The following is a 26153-nucleotide window of genomic DNA, read 5'->3' as shown; positions in this document are numbered from 1 at the left end:
TGCCTTGCAGAAGTAACAGGCACCTGGTTCTCCCTTGGCACCTTGCACAGGGTGTGGAGCAATGGAAACCTAGCCTGCTTGGTTTCAGAACCTGCTAAACTCTGGGAACAAGAGGTTTGCCATGCCAAAAGTCTAGTTCTCAGGTGCACTAACATGCTGCAAATATAGGCTGTCCTCTTTCCGCAAGGGAGCTGGGCACTTAGCTGCCATGAAAAGTCCCCAGCTGTATCAGCTCTGCCCTATAAAGACAGATGTCTTCTCTTGTCTCCCTATCCTCTTTATTCATCCAAAAGCCATATATTAAGCACCAGCATGGCCAGGCTCTAAGCTAGTTGGGTGGGAAGTGAGGAATAAAACACATGTCTTTGCTTGCAGGAGTTTCATGATTTTTCCTCTTAGAATCTGTCCAGAGTTCCCTTCTAATGAGGGGAAAGATAGACTACTATTTTTCAAACTATCACAGCTAACATTTATTGAACTTCCTAAGCATTTTAATATGTTTTAGGGTATAAACCATCCTTGCCATCATTCCTACGTTACAGCTGGGGAAACTGAATCACACAGGTAGCAGATGACAGAGCTGAGATTCAAACCTGCAGCCCCTGGCTGCAAAAACCTCATGGTCTTAACCACTCTGCCATCCTCTCTGCTGAGGTGGTTGTTAAAAAGACCAGAAGGAAAGTGGTGTGCTATAGAATCCTGGAGCCAGAGCAGTTGGTGCAGTGCTGGCTGTAACCCACACTGGAGAGAACTGGACAGCTAAGTCAGGCCTATGAACCTGCTACTTGCTTCCCAAGCCAGGGAGCTGATGGTGCTTTTTTTTTTTTTTTTTTTTTTTTTTTTTTTTACCTCTTAAGGAATGTCTTCCTGGAAGAGATGAATGTGTTTTTATTTCTAAGACTTCACGAGGACCTGGGAAAGTGAAAGCAGAGGATTGCAGTGTTAACTGTATTTCTGTCCCTCTTAAGGATTTGTGTAGCAGACCCACCTACCCACTTTTTACAGCAGTATGTTCTGCTCAGAGAAAGCATCCAGCGACTTGTTTTATTTAAAGAGCCGTGTTCAAAACGTCGAACAGCAAATATCCAGATATAAACAGGGGAAATGACTGTTTAAAAATCCAGGAGTCTTCCCCAACCCACACATACTAATATAAAGTGCATTAGGCATTTGAGGGCCACCAGCTTCCTGACGTCTGCGGAGTGTGAGGTTGGAGAAGAGAATTTTGTGCAGAGGTGGCCTTTTGCACTGACATCTAACTTTTTCTCTATCCTGGAGCCTTTGCCTCTGAGAGATATTTAAAGTAGATCAGTTTTCTGGAACTGATATAAGGCTGTGGCCAATCAACAAATGATTTTATTATTTAAATGGTATCTCTGAAGATTAAATTCTGACCGAGTCTCTGGGTCTTTATTTCAGATTTTCTTTATGTGCACCCCAGCCCCTTCTCCTGGTGCTGAGGTCACAGTAGATTTAAGGAAGTGAAAACATTGGCAATTTCCCCTGACCCCTCAGTGCTGAAAAGGGTTAGGCTTGATTCACCTTTAGTGAAGTGGAAAGGGCCCACCCTCTAGTATCCTGAAGAGCCCTGTTACAGGCCAGTTACAAAAAAGTAATGTACAGAGGATAACTTGTGTTTTCACATCACCTCTCAATTTCATTTTTAAAGAGAATCTTTGTTTGCAAAGCCTTTCTTCCTGGTTTTCCTGTGAAAGGCCACGAAGCACTATGCAAGCACAGTGTCAATCCTCCTCACATCAATGCCCTTAGCAAGGGGCAGTTAGTATCTACAATTTACAGAGTGAGGAAACAGGCCCAGAGAGGTTATGTAACTCACCCAAAATCACACAGCGAGTGTGGGACAGGATCCAAATTCATTTCACATATCCCGGAGCTTTGGCCACTGTGCCGCTTCTTACCTTGAGTGCTTGCTTTTGAGCTGAAGAAAGCCCTGGAGCATTTTCCCAGCATTGTTCCTCAATGTGACAAGAGGCAGCTGGGGGTTGTGGTTTGAGTAGAGGTGAAATATTAGGACTGGCTTGTACAAAAACAGGAAACTCCTCCCTAGGGAATGGTTAAACCCAGGTATTTAGAGACAGGAGGAACCTAAGAGATTACCCAGTATAATATTCCTCTGTATTTTTGACTGATGAAGAAATTGTACATGAGAGAAATTAAAGTGCTTCCCTGGATCACGGCGCTGGATGCTGGTGGGCCTGGGAGACCCCCCAGCTCCTTGTCCAGTGTTCATTCCCTGAGAATACAGGAATGAAAGATCTGGTGACAGAATGCTTCCCGAAATCAAAGGGAAAGACAGTCACTGTAGGCTGGAGCCAGGATGGAAGTGGGGATACCCCTGTGGCTTGAATAGTTGAGGGAAGGAGGGCGGAGAGGCAGGGCAAACCCTGACGTGTTCTCAGACAATTCTGGCTTTCTCAGTTTCAAATACTCACACGGCTCTGAAACCCTGCAGGTGAGGTTACCTACTTTAACATTTATGCAAAATCCTCTATATTTATTCCAAGTGTTTCAAAATGTCTTGAGGGAGATCTTTCCTTTCCGAGAGAGAAGCCCTTTGGCCACGGCAGGGCAGAGCCCGGCAGCAAACCCCGCCTTTATTCCTTGCACTGCAGCGCCCCCTCAGGCCACCAGGGGCAATGACGCTCATCTTGGTTCACAGCGCAGGATGTCACAGCAGAGCCTGCCGCGCTGAGGGCGGCATCCTAAGACTCGGATCCTCCCACCCTTGCAGGACATGCGTGTTAGGGTGCCCTAAGTCATCACATAGCTGGGGAGAGGCCAGGTGTGTAAGACAGAAGAAAAATAAGATTTAAAAAATCATAGTTCCCCTCCCCATAGTGTAAACAATAAAATTTTCCCCAGCAAAAGAATAAATAGGCTGTGGTTCAAAAGAGTTCTCCTGTGTGTTGGCCATAGCCCGTGTTGAGCGGAAGGTGGAGGAGGGGTGGACAGAAGGAAATGGTATTTTGTATTGCGAGTGAGAATGCCCTGGGACTCTATTGTTGCATTGGGCTTGAGAGAGCCAGGGGTAGCTTCGAAACCATGCCTGGCCACAGATCAGGCGGACTGTGGAAGGCCGCAGGCTGCCCAGCTCTGGTGCTGGTGGGGACACTCTGGAGGAATCAGCTTGGTTGGGGGATGCTCTGGCGTAGCTTGGCTAGGTGGGGAGGGGTGGGGACCCACTGGGCTGCCATATCCATCCCTCTAGGAGAGTCCATCTTTCCCCCAATGTTTTGTTTTTGGTTTTGCCTTCCTTCACCTACCTGCTGTTTCTCAGGGTCAGGGGGCCCTGTTCAGTGCCTGAACCCAGCACAGTGCCAGAGCCCCTAAAATGTCAACCTGTCTGTACACTGGAGGGAAGGGGGACATTCAGGCCCACGGGGTCCTGGGAATTCCAGACACTTTGGGAAACAGAGCAGCCTGGGTGCTCCCGGGACTTCAGAAGTACAACTGTGTGAAGCATCTTTGTCTCGTCTTCATGCTAAGTCAGGCAGCATCTTTTAGCACCAGCAGCTGACAGGGTGGGGGTGAGGAGCTTAGCAAGAGGGACGGGGAGGGGCAGGGGCAAAGGGCCCCTGGAGTGAAAATGCTGAGGCCCCCAGCTTCATTCTCCATGTCCTTCCCCAGGGCACACGGCCCTGATGCCGTGCTGATGGCTGAGGGCAACCCGCCCACGGAGCTGACACAGTCGCAGATGCTGCATATAGCCCAGCAGATCGCCGCAGGCATGGTCTACCTGGCGTCCCAGCACTTCGTGCACCGCGACCTGGCCACCAGGAACTGCCTGGTTGGGGAGAACTTGCTGGTGAAAATCGGGGACTTTGGGATGTCCCGGGATGTGTACAGCACTGACTACTACAGGGTGAGTAGCTGTGCAGATCAGAGACCCCAGGCACCTCTTTCCCTGCGACTCCTGCTGTATTTGTTTGCTGAGGCTGTCATAACAAAATATCATGACTGGGTGGCTTAAACAACAGACATGTGTTTCTCATGGCTCTGGAGGCTGGAAGTCCAAGCTCAAGGTGTCAGTGGGATTGGTTCCTCCTGAGGCCTCACTCCTTGGCTTGCAGGTGGCTGCCTCCTCACTATGCCCTCACATTGGGATGGTGACCTCCCAATCCTTCCCTTTAGGTCTAAATTTCCTCTTCGTTTAAGGACACCAGTCAGATTGGACTGCATCCCACCCTAATGGTCTTTTTAACTTAATCACCTATTTAAAGTCTTATCTCCAAATACAGTCACATTTTGAGGCCCCGGAGGTGAGGTTATCAACATATAAATTTTGGGGGGACACAGGTCAGCCCATAGCACCCACCCTGCTCTTGGCACTCCAGCATGGTGGGTGAGATCTCCAAGAGTGAAGGCCTCAGTGTGAGAATCATTCCAGAGAAAACTGAGGGCCTGGGGGAATTCCTGGTGAGGTTAAAGGATGCTGAGGTTTGGCTTTGATTCTGTGAAATTATACCTGGAGCCTTTGTTTGAGATTTGAACAAAAGTGAACTTGTTCACATAAGTAATAGTACACTGGACTTCGGAAGTTCCCTCCAAGAGCCATCTTGGTTGAAAGCGGTTTAGCTTGGTGAGATGGAAGAAGTTCTATCCTGCCTGTTCCTAGACACTTCCACACAGCTTGTCTGGTGTTTCCACCACTGAAATCACTGAGTGGCAGAGTATAGACAGTGACTCAGATCCACTGATGACCTAGAACTGGCCCCCAGGATATGTTAACTTTGTTAACTGAGATTTTGGAACTCGGACATGAGAGAAAAGGGAATTTCTGGAAATGTTGAAGTTGTGATATTTAGAGTGAAGATATGGGGTGGTGTTCTACCACTTTGACTTTCTACCAACCCTCAATTTGATTTTCTTGTGTGTTTTGCTTGCTTTTTAAGGAGAGAGGAAGGGAAAAGGAAGGAAGGGAATAAATGTGCTGGTGTCTATAGCTTAACAGCATAAAGCACAGAACTGGCTACTTTTCATAATAAGGTAGTGCTGGTGAAGATGCTGGCTTTGCTCTTCTCATTGTTATTTATTTTTGAGGAGGCACCTTCTCAGTTTTTTCCTATTCCCCTTCCTGCAGTCTTGCTCATCTCTATGGCCTCTGCATTTTAGTGGAGTGAACTTTGCTATAATTAGTGTAAGAAAATGAATCTATCGTCGTGCTCCGTTATTCTTCATTTGACTGTTTTGTGGTCTTTTTTTTTTTCTTGGTCACCTTGATAAGCATCATTTACATTTTGTGTGTCAAAAAGGAATAGAGACCACATGGAAAAAGATTCTCTTGGGTGCATTTGCAGGAGATGGGGGCACACTCTTAACTTCAAGTGTTCAAAATGTAGCTTAAAAGCAATGACTAGTTTGTTCAAGATATTTAAAACATGGGGAGATTTTACCTACCAAAGATGGTCTCCTCTGCTAGTTCTACACCTTAATGAAAGTTCTCCCTTAGTAATTTTTTTAAATTTTTTTTTCATTATTTTATCCCTATCCTCTTCAACACTCTGCATTGAACTCCAAGGTGAGAAGCTACTTTAGCTGATGTGAGCTGTCGTCACCAATGTTAAAAATTCTTTCCGGCCGGGCGCGGTGGCTCACACTTGTAATCCCAGCACTTTGGGAGGCCGAGGCGGGCAGATCATGAGGTCAGGAGATCGAGACCACGGTGAAACCACGGCGAAACCCCGTCTCTACTAAAAATACAAAAAAAAAAAAAAAATTAGCCGGGCGTGGTGGCGGGCGCCTGTAGTCCCAGCTACTCGGAGAGGCTGAGGCAGGAGAATGGCGTGAACCTGGGAGGCGGAGCTTGCAGTGAGCCGAGATAGCGCCACTGCACTCCAGACTGGGCGACAGAGCGAGACTCTGTCTCAAAAAATAAAAAATAAAAACAAAATTATTTCCATCTCAGTAACGGGAGACAGTTATGTGTGGTTTTCTTTGTTTGGTTTTGGTTTTGGTTTTGGTTTCTGACCAGGGCTATCTTATGTGGAAGAATTGTGATTGGGCATGGAGTCAACTGAATTGCGTAAAATGTTCCTTATCTTTAAGCAAGAACCACTCCTACTAGACGTCCAAGCCTTCCGCTCATGGTGGCTTATAAGCAGCCTCGAAGGATAGCCATGTCTCTGTGCAATTCATGGCAGGAGGGGTGGGTGGCAGCTGTTCTTTCATTACGGGGGAGCTGGTAGCACCAGGAAATGGCTGCCTCCAGGCGTCCACCCTGTTGCAGCTGAGCTAATTATACCTTCCCAATGAAGGGAGAAATCGGAACACTACATTTGCATTGAAACCAGCCTGACATGGCGGGTCCAAAATTACTCTAGCATTTATGTTGTCTGAATTGTTTTAATTAGCAGCTCTGCAGTACCAGTCTTTTGTTTTTTGGTTTCTTTCCTCCACTGGCAAAACCTGACATTTAGGAAACATCTGAACCAGATTTTGGTCACATTCTGCCTGTTAGAGACCTAGGGTCTCACTCTACTTGGTCATGACTGTGCCGCATTGAGACCATTGAAATTTTTGTAATATGCCCTTTGGGTGGTTTGCACTGTTTGGTTTTAACATATGCTTAAAATGTATGTGAACTGTTGATGAGTGGAGGGCCCCAAATATCTGAAATCCTAGCTGTTAAATCTTGTTCTCCCATGGGCTTCAGCTTTATGTTGGAGTGGTAAGAAACCCTGTCCTTTAATGTATCTTCCACTTAAGAAAAGAAAAGGAAGAAGAATAAGCAAAGTGATTTATAGTAGACATTTACAGAAACAAATGAATATAACTTGGCTGAGCAAGGCCAGGGCAGAACCCTAAAGTGTTAAAGAGATGTCAGCAACAAATTCCGGGAAGTCATCATTAGATGCCCACTCCCAGTTTATCAACTGGGAAGAGAAAGGAAGATGTGTGGTACCAAGACCAGCTAATATAGCAAGTGGCCAGATGAACAGATGTGAACTTTAGCACCTTCCACCTTACCCTACTCACCTTAGATGTTTCCAAGGGTTGATGAACTGGAAAATATAGTCTTGAGCCACAGAAGGGAGAAGGTTTAGATAATTTAAGAACTGGCCAAGCATGTAAGAAATAATCAAGAGTTAACCATCATTCCTTGGTCTTTAAAAAGAACATGTTTATTTTTAAGAAATATTTTTATGTAATGTGAATATTTCAAGATAGGTAGGTAGATGGATGGATGGATGGATGGATGGATAGATTGACTGATTGACTGACTGATTGACTAATAGAAAGATAGACTCATTCCACAGATGTTTTTACCGTCTTGTTTTGTCATGTACTAAAACCATTCCCTCTATGAGGAGCAGCATAAGAGGAGGTTTCAGTTTCACCTCCTCCTGACTTCCTCTTAGCAGAATAATTGCTCACAAATATGTGATTTCTCTATACTCCATACAAAGAGGCATCACAGCATAGAGTACCTTGCATCAAGGAAACTGGCTCATATTTATGTCTCTCATTAATATGAGAGCAGATAGAAGATAAGTGTTACACATCTTTGTTTCTGCAGAAGCTGGCACAGTGCATGGTGCATATGAGGTGGTCAGTACATGATTGTTGAACAGGACTCCCACCAGGACTCCCACTTTTTGTGTGTGCCTTTGTAGCCCTGCAGGTGAATAAAGAAAGTACTCAGATTTGTATCTGGGTCTGGCTTTGAAGCTAGGAGTGTTGACTTCAGGAAGTAAAGCTAGGAATATAGGACCATCCCTATCTCAGACAACATTTTCTTTGCAGTGAAGAGCCCAGGGCTAAAACTTACTTCTATTTATTACCATAATAAGAAAACTTCCTCCTGTAAACTATGTCTAGAACCTTTGAAACCAGGCACAATATTCAATTTAAGGGGTGAATCAGTTCCTTCCTAAAAGAGGGATGTCCTCTGTGTCATTGACTCTCATTTGCATGGATCATTTTCTCATTTTTCTCACCACTACATAATACTTGGACAATAATTCTTAGCTTTCACATGAACAATTATAGATCTTTCTATTTGGGCTCTTTTGATTAAAGTGTACTTAAAACCATAAGAGTTGTTTATTTTATGAAATCATCTTCAATTAATGCTTCTTACAACACTTAGAGCACAGTTCAGAGGAACCCGTCTGCCAGGGAGAAGTCTATTGAGTTCAGACTATTTCTGTATTAAACTGGACTTGCATAAAGTGTTTCAAGGTTCTAAATTGGTTAAATTTGTATTCAGGCCTTCATAAGAACCTTTTACATATGCTTTGGAGTTGCCACAGGGTGAACGTGAGAGTCCTCTCATTCATTCATTTTCTCAGTACATATTTATGAAACAACTACTATGTGCTAGATGCAATAGTAGATGCAAAAAGCATCCAGACTTTTAAAGAAAGGCACCTAGGCTCTACTTTGAGGAGTTCCCAGACATTTTAATACAATGTGATAAATGCTGTAATGTAGATACAAAATGGGAACCCAAAAGAGGAAGCCTCCAGCCTACTTTGGAAACTCAGAGTAGGGTTCTCAGGGACACAACGTTTGAGCAGGTATTTAAGATATAGGCCCCAAATTGTTCCATTTGCAAGTAGGCCCTAGGCCAGGGTAGAGAGGAAGACAGAAAGTAGGATATAAGGAGAGATGTCAATGTAAACATCACAGTATGTGATCCAGGAGTGGGATCTTCTTTGCTATTCTTCTGAGGCCATCAAAATAAGCTCTTGAGGCTATTATCACATTTCACAGGGGTTTTTGCCATGCCAAAGACTTTGGACTTGATCCTTTTGGCAATGTGGAGCCACTGAGAGTTTCTACACTGGAAAATGACATATTAGATTGCATTGTGATATGTCATATGGTCTATGAAATAGATCCGCCAAACAGATCCCAACATCTTCACCTCTGTACTTACTTGATTTGCCTAGAGCAGGGTCTCTCAGCCATCAGCTGTCAGTGGGTGTGCTTCAAAAAAAGTGATCTTGTAATCGTAAGGTAAGCAATCTCTTTCCTTGCTGCAGAACACCTCAGAGCCTTTAATCTATTGCTATGCCTTGTGATCTTTTAACAAAGGCTATAGAAAGGTTTGGAAACCAGCATGGAGATACGTTATTCCAGTTCTTGGTCCCATCCTTCACCCAACTGGTGAAGAATGCTAGCAGTAGATGGGTAAATCCATCTGTCCCCCTTTTTTTGGTCTTCTGAGTCTCTTTTTCTTGAAATCACTAGCCCCTATGCTTTATACATAGAAGTGCTAGATTCAGAAATTCGGTATGCTTCCAGGTGCACTGGGAATGACAGTAGGGAAAAGTGGGCGTTGCCCATTGGCTTGGATGGGGCAGAAGGACTCTGATGCCTCAAGGTCCTGAGAGGTCTCTCTTCCTCCAGTTTTGAAACAGTTGGGTCTCCGCTTTCTCGTGCCTGTGATGTTCTATGCTTTTGCCTCACTCAGACCAGAGCCACTTGTAAAAGTAAGCTGGCAACAAAGAGTTAGCTGGGGTACAGAGGGAAGAGCATCCAGTCCTGAAGACAAATATTCAAGTCTCTGATTTCCTTTTCTAACCTTATAATCATATCAGTTAGGAATGTGTTTCGCCCAAGGAAGCAATATGCTACTAAAGGTGGCTAAGCAGTTAAGGGGTTGTTTTACTCAAGTGAAAGGAAGTTCAGAAGCGGGCAATTTCTGATTGGTTCAGAGGCTTTCCAGTGTCAGAGCTGTGGATTGGCACTGGAGATGTCCTTGGTCTTTCCCTCCTGGCTGCAAGATGGCTGCAGCAACTCCAAACATTAAAACTGCAGTCCGAGGAGGAAGGCCAGGTTGCTGCATAGAGCAGATTGTTTTTTCCTGCACACCTTTTTCCATCAGGGCATAAATCTTTCCTAGAACATCCTCTCTGCAAAGACTTCTTCTTATACCTCATTGGCCAGAGGTGGGTCAAGACTAAGGGCTGAGCTCACTCTCCAGAGATCAATGACTTGTTACCAAAGACCTAGACAAAACTGCAATTCTGCTACAGAGAAAAAGGAAGCAAATGGCTTTGGGGTCATGAAAGAAAATTATCTGTCACATTGACCTTATGCACCATGATAGCATCTGTTTCTTTATTTGTAATGAGCCCTTTCCTTTAAAAGTTGAGAACTATAAATCAAAGTGATACAAAATAATTGCTTGTTCTTCTGTGTTAATGCTTCTTTTTGCTCTGGTTGCTTTTAAGATTTTCTCTTTATTACTGGTCTTGGGCAATTTGATTATGATATGCCTTGGTATTGTTGTATTTCTATTTATTGTGCTTGGACTCACTGGATTTCTTCAATTTGTGGGTTTATAGTTTTCATCAGTTCAGAAGTTTTTGGCTATTATTTGCTCAAATATTAATTCTGCTTTTCCCACCAACCCCCTATGGACTCCAATTTCACTTATAATAAGCCACTTGACACTGTCTCGTGGCTCACTGAGCTGTTTCCATGTTTTTGAATTCTGTTTTTTTCTGTGTGTTTCATTTTGGATAGTTTTTGTTATTATGTCACCAAGTTCAGTAATTTTTTTCTCCTGCAATGTCTAATTTGCCATTATTCTCATCCAGTATAGTCTCCACTTCACACTTTGCAGTTTTCATTTCTGGAAGTTCAATATGGGCCTTTTCTTATATCTACCATGTCTCTAGTTAACTTTTTAAGCATATAGAATATTGTCATGATAAATATTTCAATGTATTTGTCTGTAATTCTAACATCTGTGTCTATCCTTAACCAGGTTCTGTTGAGGTTAAGTTTTCTCCTATTGTGGGTCATATTTTCTGCTCCTTTGCATGCCTGGTAGTTTTAAGTTGGAAGCCAGATGTTGTGAATTTCACCTTGTTGGATGCTGGATGTTTTTGTATTCCTATAAATATTTCTGAGCTTTGTTATGGAATGCATTTATATTGCATAGGAACAGTTTGATCCTTTTGTGTGTTACTGTTAAGATTTACTGGTCAAGACCATAGCAATGCTTACTTTAGGGCTTATTTCCCACTATTGAGGCAAGATCCTCCTGTGTACTCTGCCCAATGCCCCATGAATCCTGAGGTCCTCACCCTGCTTCATAGGAACCAGCTTTATTTCTCACCCTGTGTGAGCACTGGACAGTTTTCTCAGATCGTTTGGTAAGTTCTTCCTTCGGCCGTGAATAGTATCCTCACATGCACGCACTGATCAGAACTCAGCTGGGTATTCAACGGGCATCCTCTGCAGATCTTCAGAGTTGTTTCTACGTGCAGCTCTCTCTTCTCTGGCATTCTGTCCTTTCAACGCTAGCCACTTTGATCTCCCCAGACTCTCAGCTCCATCTCCCCAACTTAGGGAGCTTGCTGGACTCCTGGACTCCCCACTCTGTCTCTCTCAATGAATTAAGCTCAAAATGTTTGTTTCTCATCTCTCAGATCACTCACTGTCCTTTATTGCCTGTTGTCTAGTGTGAAAACAAGTTTTTCACATATGAAGCCATTTTTTGATTGTTGCTCCATCTTGCCTAAAAGCAGAAGATGGTTATCATTTCTCTTGATAATGAATATATCATTTCGAAAATCTACCAGTGAACCGCTTACAAGCTGCAGCATGGCAAACAAGTTCTCTCGTCGCTTTAAGACAGTTACTTCCTGTAAAGGTTTTTTTCCTTTTTAATTAAATAACTTACCTTTACATAATACTTTTTCTACAATTAAAGTTTCCCTGCCTACACAGAATTATTACTTAAGTAGGAGAGTATTCTCCATCTCCAGTGAGTATTGAGCAAGAGGAAATTATCTTAGCCTACTTGCTACCTTTGAGAGATTCCCTGGGCTAAAAATGTGAATTGGTTCAAGAAGGCTTTGAAAAAAGAAATGTGTAGGCAGAATATTAGTAATGCTCCCCACTTTTCGCATTCTCCCACAGTCTTTGCCTATGGTCGGGGTCAAACACCTTGGGTGGATGAAATGGCTGAATTAATCCAAGATAGTTTTGCAGACATAGTTCTTAACCATGCCTCTTTAATGTATAAATACCAAGTAAGATGTGTTCGTTTCCCCAAAGAAAACCACACATGTCCTGGGGAGAAGAGACATAAATGAATCACTCTGATACTAGGCAGTGCGATACATGTTATGGAGAACAGAGATAAACTGATTTGGGGGGACATGTGGGATGACATCTGGAAAATTCTGTGAAAGAAACAGAATTTGAGGTGGGCCTTAAAGGATAAATAGCAGGTAGAGATGTTATTAACCACAAAGACTATTGCCTGTGAGGGATGTTATAAATACAATTAGATGACCTGTTAACAAGTACTTTTTGGGAGGATGTGGAAGTTCTAATTTTGAACTCCACATGCCTCACAGAATGCTAGGCACTTCCTAAGTTCTTACAGATCATGACAATTGCCTAAAAGGAGCTTCCAAGAAAGAGTCTATAATATTCTTCTTGTAAGTCTTTCAAAATGAAGATGCCCTTCAAAGTAGTGGGTCTTCAGGATGAAAATCACTCCTGAGTCCAAGCATGATTTGACTTCATCTTTCAACTCTCCATATCAATCTCTTAAAATTCTGTCCTCCGGTCAGTATTTCAAATTTCTACCTAGTCTATTTGTCTATGTATGAGAGACTAGAAAACTCCAAGATAGTGTTACATCAACGTAGCCTAATACTGGATACCTATGGGGATGTGAAAAACACCAGGGTTTCTCTTTCTGCGGAGCTGCAGTGGCTTTCCCTGTTGATCATCCTATTGGTGACCATAAGAACTTAGCACAGTCATGTTGCCTGAGGAATTCTGCTTACCAGGTACAACTAGTTTAAATTTGACTCCATGAAGAGAATTATCAAACATAAAATAGCTTGTGATGTCCAACTAAGAGAAAACGTCTGAAATTCTTTTTATGCTGATGGAGGCATGGAAGTATGATCTTACCTAGTACTATAGAACTTGCCACTGCATGGGCTCCTAAGCTTGGTCACACATCTGAATACCCCAGAGTGTCTTTTGCATAATGTTGATTTTTGGGCTTCACTTTACATATACTGATTCAGCATCTTGAAAGCGATGAGATTTGGGAATTTATATTCTTCACAAGCTTCTTAGGTGAGTCTGATGTCCAGCCAAGTGTAGAGCTATGTTTTTTGTTTTGTTTTGTTTTGAGATGGAGTCTTATTCTGCCACCCAAGCTGGAGTGTAATGGCACAATATCAGTTCACTGCAACCTCCACCTCCCGGGTTCAAGTGATTCTCCCGCCTCAGCCTCCCGAGTAGCTGGGATTACAGGCACCTGCCACTACACTGGGCTAAATTTTTGTATTTTTAGTAGAGACGGGGTTTCACTATGCTGGCCAGGCTGGTCTCAAACTCCTGGCCTTGTGATCTGCTCCCCCATCCTCAGCCTCCCAAATGCTGGGATTACAGGTGTAAGCCACTGCGCCCAGCCATTGTAGAGCTATTATATAGGCACTGCTCAGGTAGACTTACAGAAAGTAGACAAGGATATAACATGGTCTCCTCTATGCTGAGATTCAAATGGTAACTTTACAAAAGGTCTTAGTTATCAAGCTTCTAAAGGAGAATAGTTGCTGTGAAAAATTGTCTCAACCACGACCCTTGACTTTCCTGATAGAGATGGCATTACCATAATTAATGGAGTTTTAGGACTTCTGATGGGAAAGACCCTCTGAATTTTAATCACTAGTGCACAGTCACATCCTACTCTCTTGAACATCAGAGCTTAGGTTCATTGAACCATGACATTTCCGAATGAACCCAAGAACTATTTCTTATGGTATCAGTTAGTAAATGAAGTGCTATTTGAGGCTCTCTTCTCTCATCCTGGGAAGTGAGCTTGACTCATTCTCTAGGTAAGTGTTGTCAAAGACATCATGAGGATCATGAGACAGACAGAGCAAGCAGCAGGTGGAAAGTGATGCACCGTGCTCCTGGACATGCCAACACAGAGCACACCGCCGCCCCCGCCCCGCAACCCCTCTCCACAAGGAGCTGGGGCTCCCAGGCTGGTGGTCTAGGCAGACCCCTGCTGGCCTTCTCTGTCACTGCATGGTTGTATATCTGTGTGGGTGAGTGGTGGAGGCCCTACGCAGGAAATGCAAGAAAAGGCTTGTGGAGAGTCAAACAGCTTGTCAAGGTATCCTTGTGGGTGTCTGTACTGAAGTGTCACAGTATGAAGGCATTTTATTAGCAGCTATTTTAGAATCTGAACACTGAAATGGAACAGTTTCTTCCCTACATGGCATTTCCAGGCTGGCTTCCTCCCTCACAGCCTTACGACAGCACCAGCCTTCTCATAAGGGGGTGGAGAACATGACGCTGGGCTCCTTTGACGGCGGAGCCCAGCTATGTGGCCCACGCCCTCAGCCCTGGAGATAATTTGGTTCATTCACATGTTGCTGATGACAGAGATACTGCAGCGGAAGCTGGGGAGGATTTGAGGCTCATGCCTCGCCTTTGTGTGCAGCACAGAAATCTTCCTGAGTTTTGGAAAGGTATGGAGAGATTGATGCCCGGGGTTAAGGGCGTGGAGGGAACATCCACTCAAAGGAGAAATTGCAGGGTGAGTGATGTCCAACCTCAGTATGGCTTTTTTCTGCAGCTACCACAGGGGCTTAAGTTCTTCCCAGCTGTCTTAGGGCAAGTAGTGAATTTCTTTCTGGAAAACTCATTAGACTTCATTGTAGGAACAACGACCTTAGAAGACTCCTGTTAATGTCTTAGAGGGCTGATGTGGGGTCTTGTAAGGAAGACTGACATACCTGGCCTCCTTTTATGTCTCAGCTTGGCATGTAACCCTCTCAGCCATCTTCCAATTTACTGATGAGAAAAATAATATTCAGGGATGTGAAATCACTTTCCTGAAGTGCCCTCCCTTATGCCTCTGGCAGACTGGCATCTGAGCTCCTATTCTCAAACAAAAACTCCATGCTCTTCCCACTCTGAAAGCTTCTCTGTGCCCTCAGCACAACTCTGGCTCCTCTAGTCTTCTCCCTGAGAGATGGACAAGGGTCGCCTGGTGTATTCTCAGAGCTCTGCCCTTTGTAATCATAAAAGATCTGTCTAGGACAGTGGCCCACTGTGCAGAGCAAAGTTCTAAAGCTGTGTTGGTTGGAAGAAGAAAAGGGATACTCCAAATTTCAGAACCATGGCTTTCTAGATTGGGAAGGGGCTTCTGAAGTAGTCAGTCTGTCCCTTTATTTTAAGGAGGGAATCTGGGTCTTTTGTCCAGCCTACCAGCTCTCCAGCTTTGGGTCATTCCTGAACCTGACTAATATGCCAAGGAACATAGGCAGGCAGACAGCAGACTTGGATTTATTCTCACCTTCAATATGTGTGCAGTGTGTGGCTTTGAATAACTCATTTAACTTCTCGGAACCTTACTTCTCATCTTAGTAAAATGGTAAAGAAGTCGGTTCTGCCTGCTACGAGTGCTGTCATGATGCCACCAAGAAAATTGTGAAGTATACATATATATGTAAAGTATTATTTATTCTTTTGTTGCCATTGGGGAACGGGGACAGAGCAGAGTCCTGTGGCATATACTGTGCTACACCTAGCATGTTTGAAAGGATGCTCTATTGAGTAAACACATCCTTGAATCCAAAGATGGGTTCCAAAGATTGTGAACGCTGTCTTGGGTCTTTTTGGCATGGGCCCAAGGTGTTGCTGTGGGGGCATATATGATACATTGACGTCACATTTTCCTTTTCTTCATGTCTCCTGAATTAATAAAACACTTTCTACCAGTGCAGCCACACTTCATGTATTGTTGGTCAACCCTCCCAGGCTAGAATGGTGTTTATGAGGTCTTTGGCAAGGTCAAAAGACTTCCCCAGATTCCTAACTGGCTGCTGTCCTGTACTCTGTTTTTTCCATGCTATCCCTAAAGGCAACTGTAGCCACCACCACTAAAAGCATATTTTAATACTCTATGTCATGTGCTTCCTTTATGTCTTTGGAGTTGGTCCAGAACGATCACTCGCTTACCTTTTGTCAGCCATTCTGAGTCATATGTATTTGCCTGAGCATGAAACACTTGTCCTAAAGGAAAAGTTTTGTGGCGTAAGCCACACACATTGCAGGAAAAGCTCAATTTGCATAGCTCAGGATAGGGCTCTGCCCTTTAGCAGTCTGGGGAAGCCTATCCACTCCTGCACCAAATAATGTTTTGCATGCAAAAAAATAAAATATACAGCATTACAAAAGAACAGCGTTGCATTCAGCATAGTTATAAAATGTTAAAAGGGTGACATAGTAACATGTGTTTTTGTTAAAACATTAAATAATGAGATCTTTTGGCGGTCTAATAGCTATTAAAATTTCAAAGTGATGATCATAAATGATGTTTTGAGATAATCTGTAACAATAATAATGTGGCATGAAAATATCTGATTTCTATGGGTGACAACTTCACAGATTCTGCCAATCCTAAGAGATGCTAAATTTTTGTTAAAGGTTCATGAAAATGAGATGCAATTCAAGTTGACAGAACCCTGTGAATTCTATCCATGGATCCCTTTAGGATCTGTGCATTACAGGTAAAGAACACTTCCTTTACAGCATTGTAAACCAGTGCACGGATGCTCATTAGACATGTATAATACAATAAAGTTCTGCTGGCTAAGAGCATTCTAGAACATTGGAAGCAGGGAGATGAGGGTAGGAGAACTGCATAAACAGCATAGTCTTTGGAGCCAGATTTTCTGGGTTCAAATTCCAGCTCCACTTCTTACTATTTTTGTGATCTTGAACAAGTGACTTAACCTCTCAACACTATTTCTTCAAGTTTTAAATGGCAATAATAGGGCCAGGCGTGGTGGCTCATGCCTGTAATCCCAAGGAGGGGACTTTGGAAGGCCAAGGTGGACGGATCACCTGTGGTCAGGAGTTCGAGACCAGCCTGGTCAACATGGTGAAACCCCTTCTCTACTAAAAATACAAAAACTAGCCAGGTGTGGTGATGGGCACCTGTTATCCCAGCTACTTGGGAGGCTGAGGCATGAGGAGGTTGCTGTGAACTGAGATCACACCACTGCACTCCAGCCTGGGGGACAGAGTGAGACTCTGTCTCCAAAAAAATAAAAAATAAATAAAAATAATAAAAAATAAAAAATGGCAATAATAATCAAAATACCTTCTTAAAGAGATGTGGTAAGGACTAAGTGCACCTTAAATAGTGCCTAGCTCATAGCGGGCACTTTATGTGTCAGCTGTCATTATTGTAACTATCTATGCGTACAGAAAGAGAATATCTCAGAAATAAAGAGCATCAGTGTGAGTCAGCACTGGGCAGGGCAGTGTTAAGAGGGCATGCACACACTGGTGTTTGGTTAGCTGTGAGTTCAGCCCACATTACTCCACCTCTCAAGGATATTGCAAGGAACTTTGCCCAAGAGCCTTGCTGAAATCAATATACTTCATGTCCAAGGCAATCCCCCATCCTATCCAGCAACTTCACTTACTTTTGGATGATCATTTGGTATGATTTCATCTTAAAGAACCCATACTTGCTTCTGGTCATCACTACATTTTCTAAGTGCTTTCAAACAACCCTTAAATAGTTTATGTTAAAATCTAGCCTGGAACAAAGGTCAGGTTTAGTGATCAGTTGTTTCTGGAATCCTACTTTTTCCCTCTTGGAAATTATATCAGTCTTTGCTCATCTCCTTCATCATCTCCACTTTTACTTTTTTCTTGTTCCTTCTGTCTGAGTGAGTGCCACACTTACATTGTCAAAAGGAGCAGGCTGGGACAGTGTTTAGCTATGCTTGAAGACAGAGATTCATTTAAAACAGTTTCCATTTAAATAGCAATTTAACCATATTTGTTACATCACTTCTAGAATTCAGGTCATTCTTCTTGATGGAACAGAAAGAATCAAAATAGGAATTATGTAGCTAATTCATTTAACAAATATTGCTGAGCATGAGCACCTTACCTACTAGGCACTGGGCATTAGGGGGAAAAAGTGAGCAAAAATAGACACATCTTTGCTTCCTGGACCTAATGATCCCCCTAAAGAGCCAGACATTTATCAAATAATTCCACAAACACATATTGAACAAGACTTGTGATAAGTGGCATGGAACAAACATTCTGAGGGCTATGAGAACCTATAATAAGGGAATCTAACCTGGTTAGATTCCTCTACTCTGGGAAGACTGAGGAGGGCATCTTTGAGCTGAGTCCTGCAAATTGGATTAACTACACCAAGAAGTGAGGAAAGTCCCCTCTGGGCAGAGGAAACAATGAGCAGGAAGGCCCCTCTTTACATTGTGCCAAATCTGCTTCATGAAACTTCTATGTAACAGACACAGCTCTGGCCTCTGGAACCTCTATCGTCATCTATGTAGCAGAAGGTAGCTAGTATGTGCACATTTAGGTCTTCCTTTTTCTCACCCAAATGTCCCCAGCTCTCCCAACTCTCCCACCTTGTTGTTGTTCAACTATTTGGCTACCCCCCTATGAATGTTTTCATGCCTGTTAGAGGTGCCCAAGGTGCAAAACCCAGCTGTAGAAGCAGAAAGGACCTTGCCAGCCATGCTGAGGATTTTTCGTGATCATAAAAGCAATGAGATGCCACTAAGAGCTCTCAGAAGGAGGTAGGGCTGTGCAACTCTGGGAGCCAGAGTAAGCAGATGGACTAAGGGGCTCTTACAGAAGCTCAGTGGGGAGATGATGGTTTGGTGGGCACGGATTCAGAGCAAAACGAAAAGGCTTATAAGCTATTTAGGAGGCAAAGTTGCAGGACCTGGAGGTGGATTGGGTATGGAAAGGGAAACGAAGAGGAAGATATCAAGGATGTGAGATAGATTTCTGACCAGAATAACTGGACAGTTGGTGTCATTCTATGACCTGGTTTTGGAATGGTCTGGAAGGAGACCAAGGATTCAGTTGGGTGCATTAAATTAAGTTTAAAGTGATTTTAATTCATCTGTATTTCAAGATCACCTCTAACAGGCATGAAAACATTCATAGGGGGGTAGCCAAATAGTTGAACAACACCAAGGTGGGAGAGTTGGGAGAGCTGGGGACATTTGGGTGAGAAAAAGGAAGACCTAAATGTGCACATACTAGCTACCTTCTGCTACATAGATGACGATAGAGGTTCCAGAGGCCAGAGCTGTGTCTGTTACATAGAAGTTTCATGAAGCAGATTTGGCACAATGTAAAGAGGAACTAAGAACGAGAGCTGTGATGTATCAGGGCTGCCTTGCCAAAAGATGAGTTCCTTGTCACTGGAGGAAAGTGTCCAAGTGTAGGTTTTCCATCTTCCATTATGCTGCAGAAAGGGCTCCAGTGTTTTAAAAATTGTGTTCTATGGAACCCAGTGAGTTTATGAAGGGGCTTCAGTGACTGGTTTTGTAAACAGTTGATTTCAATTTCATCTCTTTATGTGTACCATAACCATTAATATAACTACTAATATGAAATATGCTGTAACCAATAAAAACTAATGAAAACTAACATGCTCAAATGTGTTATATACACAATTTTAACATATTAGACAATGGAAAAACTTTGATGTGTTTTTGGGGTTTAGCTCTATAATGTATAAATATTACCAACTTGAAGTTTTAGAAATGAATTCCTAGTAATACATGCATTTTTATTTTCATTAGTTTTGAAGATGGTGTCTTAAGATTATATGAAATTTAGATTAAGTCCTAAAGATCCTTATAACTCAAAGATTCCATTGGTTTTATCCAGACAATTAAAATAAGCAATTATATTCTTATTTCTATACATTTATTTTAGCCCCCAAAAACCAATATGAGCAGATCTAGGTCCTCTGTGCACAGGGAAACATTTATGAAACACTCTGCTTCCAGAATTAACTATGGTTTCAGCTCTCCCTACGCTCTCCATTGAGCCCTCTTTCCATGCTTTCCTTCCTTCTTTCAAACTTGCCAAACTTCATCTGAGCTTTCAAAGACATTGATTATATGTGCATGGACTACTCTAAAAAAGTCTTGGTATCTCATTATATTTATGACATAAGTATTTAAATAGTTTAAGGACCATGGCCAACAGCTTCTCCATGTCACAGAGAAGAGAATGTTCAAATGTTCACAGCTTTGAAGTACAACTCACTGTGAATAATTAAGTGGCAGTAGTTAAGAGAAAAAGGGGGAAATGGTAAGCAGATCAGAGAAACCCAGAGAACATTTGATTCAACTTTTTACCAGATGACTGCTTCACTATTCTCTAAGCCCTCAGCAGAACTCACCAACTTTGCCACAGAGAGAACATTCACCCAAGGCCACACTTGGCCATAGCAGTCTTCCCTAGTTGTTCATTCAGTACCAGAACACCTAGTGTGTCCTCAAATACTCCTACTGTAATGAGTATGAAATGAACAGGAATATGGCAGCCTGTTTCAGCCCCTTGCACAGGTTCCTCATTCTCAAAAACAGACCTCAAAACCCTTTCAAATAAAACACAAGGTTGACCTGCTGACAAACATAGTACTCCTGTTATTCATAAGATCAACCACCTGTGGTTACATAAATCCAAAGTGTGCTGATTTCTGTGCACTAAGTGCCACCCATGTGATCTGTACGTGATCTGAGCATACTAACCCTCCCTGGGCCTTTGTGTCTGGGCCTCAGTTGTGAAATGAGGACAGTGTTCGTCAGATCAGATGATTTCTAAAGTCCTTTCAGCTCTAAAAGTCTAATCTCAAGACTCAGGTTCATTGAATTAAACCAAAATATTGTCTTCACAATATTTTAAGATCAATTCTTAGAGAATTTACAAAACTAGGGAAAAAAATTTAAAAAAACAAAGATACAGTTTCTCCTACAGAATGTACAGTTTTGCTAAATGGTATTTTTTAAAGTTTATTTCTTTGTCCACTGTTTATGTCTAACCCCCATGAATCATTCAGAAGATGCATTTTATCTGCTGGCCTTACAGGTAAGAGGATTAGATGATACTATCTTTTTCTGTCTTTTCTCTTAAAGCAATATCCCCATATTAGAGAAGAAGTTTATTTATTAGCCACATGCAGACTTTCATGGTTTGCTTTTTGTTCTGGATGTTTGTGTGTATGGAAATACACAAAATGACAAGAAATGAGAAAGTACATAAAACCTGATAACAGTGTCTGAACCCCACGCATATCTGCTATCATATTATAGACTAATATTACCTATGTAGAGCCAGGGCCTCTCCTCATAACAAATACCCTAACTTGATAAGGTGGCAAATGAACCAATCGTTATAGGGTTTTTATTAAATAATACACCCAAGGATGCGTGCCTTGTGCTACTTGGTGGTGTGCGAAGTAAGTCAAACATTGCCAACCATTGTCAATGTAATTTTTATAGATCTCAGTTTTATAGATGGTAATTTAGAGCTGCAGAAGGTTAAAGCTCTTGTGTAACTTGGAGCCAGATAGCACAAGAGTTTTCTTTACCTTTTTAAGGCATAAAAGAAGTAGGACTCAGATTGAATTCCTCTCCACATCTCACTTATAAGAGAAACATCCTTTATTTGTCCAACATGGAGACTGAGCAGCATGGAGAATGGGCTGTTCTCCAGTTTGAAATAGTGATTTTCCCAAGTACCAACCTAGTTCATATCCTCAAATGATGTGGAGAACCTCTTGGTTTCCACCCTTGGTTTCCACCTTTGTAGGTCCCCTTAGAACTTCCAAGTGGTGGTGCATGTCTCCTCCCCTTGCCTTATCCCTGCTGGCGTCAGCTTTCCCTAAGCAGCCTCAAGGAAGTCACCGGCTGTTTGGGAGTTAAGGGGAGCAGGCCTGGATATCCCCTGGGTGTGGCATATTTCCAGGACAGAAAGCTGCAAAAGGAAAGAACAGTGTGGGAAAGAAATGCCCACTTGAATGAGATCAGGATGTTCTGAGCCCTGTCCTGGTGCCGCCCGGGGCTGCAGCTTGGCAGTGCCAGGAGACACTCATTGCCCTCAGCGGCTCTGGGAGCACCTTGGAAGGCGGCACCCTCCCCCGGGGGAGCACACACAAGCTGCTGCAGGCAAAGAATGGCCACCCAGGGGCAGTTCTCAGAGGAAGGAAGGTTCCTTTGAGGAGTGGACAGCAAGACATTCTCACCCCCGGGACTCATGAGAAGTGGAGCTTTTCTTCCCCCCTCTTTCCCAAAATGCAAATAGCCTCTGTCCTTGGAATAAGGAAGATGGGTTGCTAGGCAATCACTTCTAAACAAGCACTCCCCCTGCCCCTTTTTCCTGACCCCTAGAACAATGGAGACTTTTCAGCAAATGGAACCAAGATGGAGAAAAAGATGTGGCAAAAACAGAAATGGAATCAGAGATTACAGAAGTTCTGATTCATAGAGTATTGGAAGAAAAATGTAATATTAATAGGTTTTGCTCTAGGCAGACTAAAGGGGGTCTCACTTTTGCCATCACATTGGCGTTATTTGTCATCACAAGTCAAGTTGCACAGGCAGTGCAGCAGCCGCTGTCCTGTGCTGATCCCACTTGCACTGACTTGGGTGACCCTAAGGATGTGACATTATTACCAGTGAACTAAGAGTTCTTAGGTCTCAATCTGTTTATCAGTGCAACAATATTAATATTTGGAATTATCATATTTTCAAAGTAATCTTTTTAGCAATTCCCACATTTTGTTAGATTCTGCCTGTCAGGGTCTTGGTAGGGAATATGTGTGATATTCACATTGAAATTGTGTGATAGAAACAGATTTGAATAAAAGGGCTATTGACAAAGGTGTAGAAAGGTTTTAGGGAATCACAGGGGATAGCGTAGGACCCTATGCCCCCTTGGTCTGAAGGGACAAGGGGAGGGAGTGGTTACCTGGCCCAGGAAGGGTAGATACCTGAGAGGGCTGCCTGACAAGAGCTCTGCCTTTTGGTAGAAGGACATAACCAGCCTATGATGACTCCACACCTAAATTCTGTCCTCAAAACAGTGGGAAGCCAGGGGTCAAGGGGACAGTCCAAATGTATGAGTCAGCTCAGCTGCCATAACAATATGCCATAAACTGGGTGGCTTAAACCACAGAAATTTATTTTCTCACACCCCTGGAGGCTGGAAGTCTGAGACCAGAGTGCCAGCATGGTTGGGTTCTGGTGAGGGCTCTCTTCTTGGCTTGCAGACGGCCACCTTCTTGCTGTGTCCCTGTCTGGCAGAGAGACCTCTGTTGTCTCTTCCTCTTTTATAAGGACACCCAGTTCTATGGGATTAGAGCTGTAATTTACGGGTGCCTTTAACTTTTATTACCTCCTTAAAAGCCCTGCCTGCAATGCAGTTGCATGAGGAGTGAGGGCTTCAACATAGGAATTTGGTGGGGACATAATTTAGTTCACAGCACCAAGTAACAATTTAGAGTAGACACCGAATTACCATAGTGCTAGAGGCCTAAGAGAATCAGAGTATCTCCCTGGGAAACTTACCACAAGATTTTAAAGTATCCATTAATGCAAGACCTAATATTATTCTTACTTCTTGGTAGAGCCAACTAAAACACTGTGAGATCAGGTGACTTTTCCAGAGAACGAGCATGAAGGGCAGGTGCTGGCCAGCCCTTCTGGCCTCTGTGTTTGACAGAAGTAGCAAGGCCCTGATCCCACAAAAAAAAAAACATACAAACAACTAGAGAACTCTGTTAGCAATCAGCAGAGTTTCTTTGGCTTTTGTCCATTGTAAATGTTTTCATGGTGGAAGCAGTGTTATTAAAAAGCATTTTTGAAATTTGAAGAGGAAATTAGATCATCTATAAATCCATATGATTTAATATTTACTGATTTATTTGTTTTTACACACTATTCTCTTGCTTCCTGTGTGTATATGTAGATATAGACATAGATATACACATACACATACACTCTATTCTTATTATTCACAGTGGTTATTTTCTATAAAGTCACTATGCTGAATTAGCTGAATTAGCTGCATTAGCAAATACTGAACCACTGCTCCAAGGGGAAATATAGGAATAGGCTCCTGTAAACCCTGGTCACAACATCTTCATTAGCTGATCAATACATAACCTTGTTTTATGTACATTTCTGTTTAAAGACATCTTATTCAGTATATATTGTTGATTCATTTACAATGAACTCAGGGCCAACAGCCTGAACATAACTCATATCTGAATAAAGTGTATCTAATACACATATTTTCTCCATAAGGCACAGCACAGACTTCTTGCTCTTAGGAACACTAGACAGAACTTTAGTGCTAAGTTTCGGGACCATTTTAAATAGCAAAATCACCAACAACAAGCACAAAAATGCAAAAAAACGTGGTTCTAAATAGTGAAAAGGATGCATCCTTGCAGTATGGGAGCTGAAACAAGAAGGTGGAATGTCTCCTTGTTCAACCTTCAGTGGAAATGTGCATATCAGACAACTCAAATATTTTTGCTGCTCTGTGCATGGTTGTGAATGACTGTGGAAGAACCTTGAGTGTTGGTTTTGATATTACACATACATTTTACAGTGTAGGCCAATTTGCAAATACAGGATTCATGGATAATGAGAATTAACTGCACATATACCATATATACACCCATGCACACACACATTAGTTGTACAGGCTTACCTCATTGTATTGTGCTTCACTTTATTGCACTGTGCAGATATTGTGTATTTTTCAAATTGAAAGTTTGTGGCAACCAGGTATCAAGAAAGTCTATCAGTGCCATTTTTCCAACAGCATGGGCTCACTTCATGTCTCTGTGTCACATTTTTGTAACTCATGCAAAATCTCAAACTTTTGCTTATTATAAGATCTGTTACAGTGATTTATGTTCAGTGGTTTTAAATGTTACTATTGTACTTGTTTTGTGTTGTGTTGCCACAAACTGCATCCATGTAAGACAGTGAACTTAATAATTTTGTGTGTATTCTGACTGCTCTGCCGACTGGATATTCCCCATCTCTCTCCCTTTCCTCCGGCCTCTCTATTCCCTGATACATACCAATATTGAAATTTGGACAATTAATAACCCTACGCAAGCCTCGAAGTCTTCAAGTGAAAGGAGGAGTCACACATATCTCACTTTAAATCAAAAGCTAAAAAAGATTAAGCTTAGTGAGGAAGGCATGTCGAAAGCCATGGTAGGTGGAAAGTGAGGCCTCTTGTGACAGGTTGCCAAGTTGTGAATGCAAAGAATAAGTCCTTGAAGGAAATTAAAGTGCTACTCCAGTGAACACATGAATGACAAGAAAGCAAAACAGCCTTCTTGCTGATAGGGAGAAAGCTTCAGTGGTCTAGATAGAAGATCGAAACAGCCACAACATTCCCTTAAACCAAAGCCAAATTTAGAAAAAGGCTCTAACTCTATTCAATTCTGTGAAGGCTGAGAGAGGAAAGAAAGCTGCAGAAGAAAAGTTGGAAGCTAGCAGTGATTGGTTTCTAGGGCTTAAGGAAAGAAGCCATCTCCATAATATAAAAGTGCAAGGTGAAGCAGCAAGTGCTGATGGAGAAGCTATGGCAAGTTACCCAGAAGCTCTAGCTAAGATCATTCATGAAGGTGGCTGCACTAAACAACAGATTTTCAATGTAGACAAAACAGCCTTCTATTGAAAGCAGATGCCATCTGGGATATGAAAATAGCTAGAGAGGAGAAGTCAGTGCCTGGCTTCAAAGCTTCACAGTGTCCCATCAGCTGACTCTGTTGTTAGGGGCTAATGCAGCTGGTGACTTTAAGTTGAAGTCAATGTTTATTTACCATTCCAAAAATACTAGGGCCTTTAAGCATTATGCTAAATCTACTCTGCCCATGCTCTATAAATGGAACAACAAAGCCTGGATGACAGCACATCTGTTCACAGCATGGTTAACTGAATATTTTAAGCCTGCTATTGCAACATACGGCCTGGAAAAAAAGATTCCTTTCAAAATGTTACTGCTTATTGACAAAGCACCTGGTTACCCAACAGCAATGATGGGGATGTGTAAGGAGATTAATGTTGTTTTCATGCCTGCTAACACAACGTCCATTCTGTAGCCCACGGATCAAGGAGGCATTTTGACTTTCAAGTCTTATGATTTAAGAATTGTAAGGTAATAGCTGCCATAGAGAGTGATTCTTCTGATGGCTCTGGGCAAAGTCAATGGAGAACCTTCTGGAACGGATTCCCCATTCTAGATGCCATTAAGAACATTCATGATTTGTTGGGAGAGGTCAGACTATCAGTATTAAC

General features: G+C 42.6%; 1 protein-coding gene across 7 annotated transcripts in view; it reads left to right on the top strand.

Moving 5' to 3' along the window:
* The window catches only part of NTRK2 (neurotrophic receptor tyrosine kinase 2), a 361214-nt gene that overhangs the window by 285451 nt on the left and 49610 nt on the right, over nucleotides 1–26153 (top strand). For all 7 annotated transcript variants that reach the window (XM_003267478.4, XM_030809390.1, XM_030809384.1 and 4 more), the window contains one exon: nucleotides 3649–3883. In XM_003267478.4, coding sequence (XP_003267526.1) covers nucleotides 3649–3883 — 235 coding nt within the window. The remainder of the gene's footprint in view (nucleotides 1–3648; nucleotides 3884–26153) is intronic.

The sequence above is a fragment of the Nomascus leucogenys genome, chromosome 1a, assembly GCF_006542625.1.
Source record: "Nomascus leucogenys isolate Asia chromosome 1a, Asia_NLE_v1, whole genome shotgun sequence".
Classification (NCBI taxonomy): Eukaryota; Metazoa; Chordata; class Mammalia; order Primates; family Hylobatidae; genus Nomascus; species Nomascus leucogenys.
This window is presented reverse-complemented; position numbering and strand designations above follow the sequence as displayed.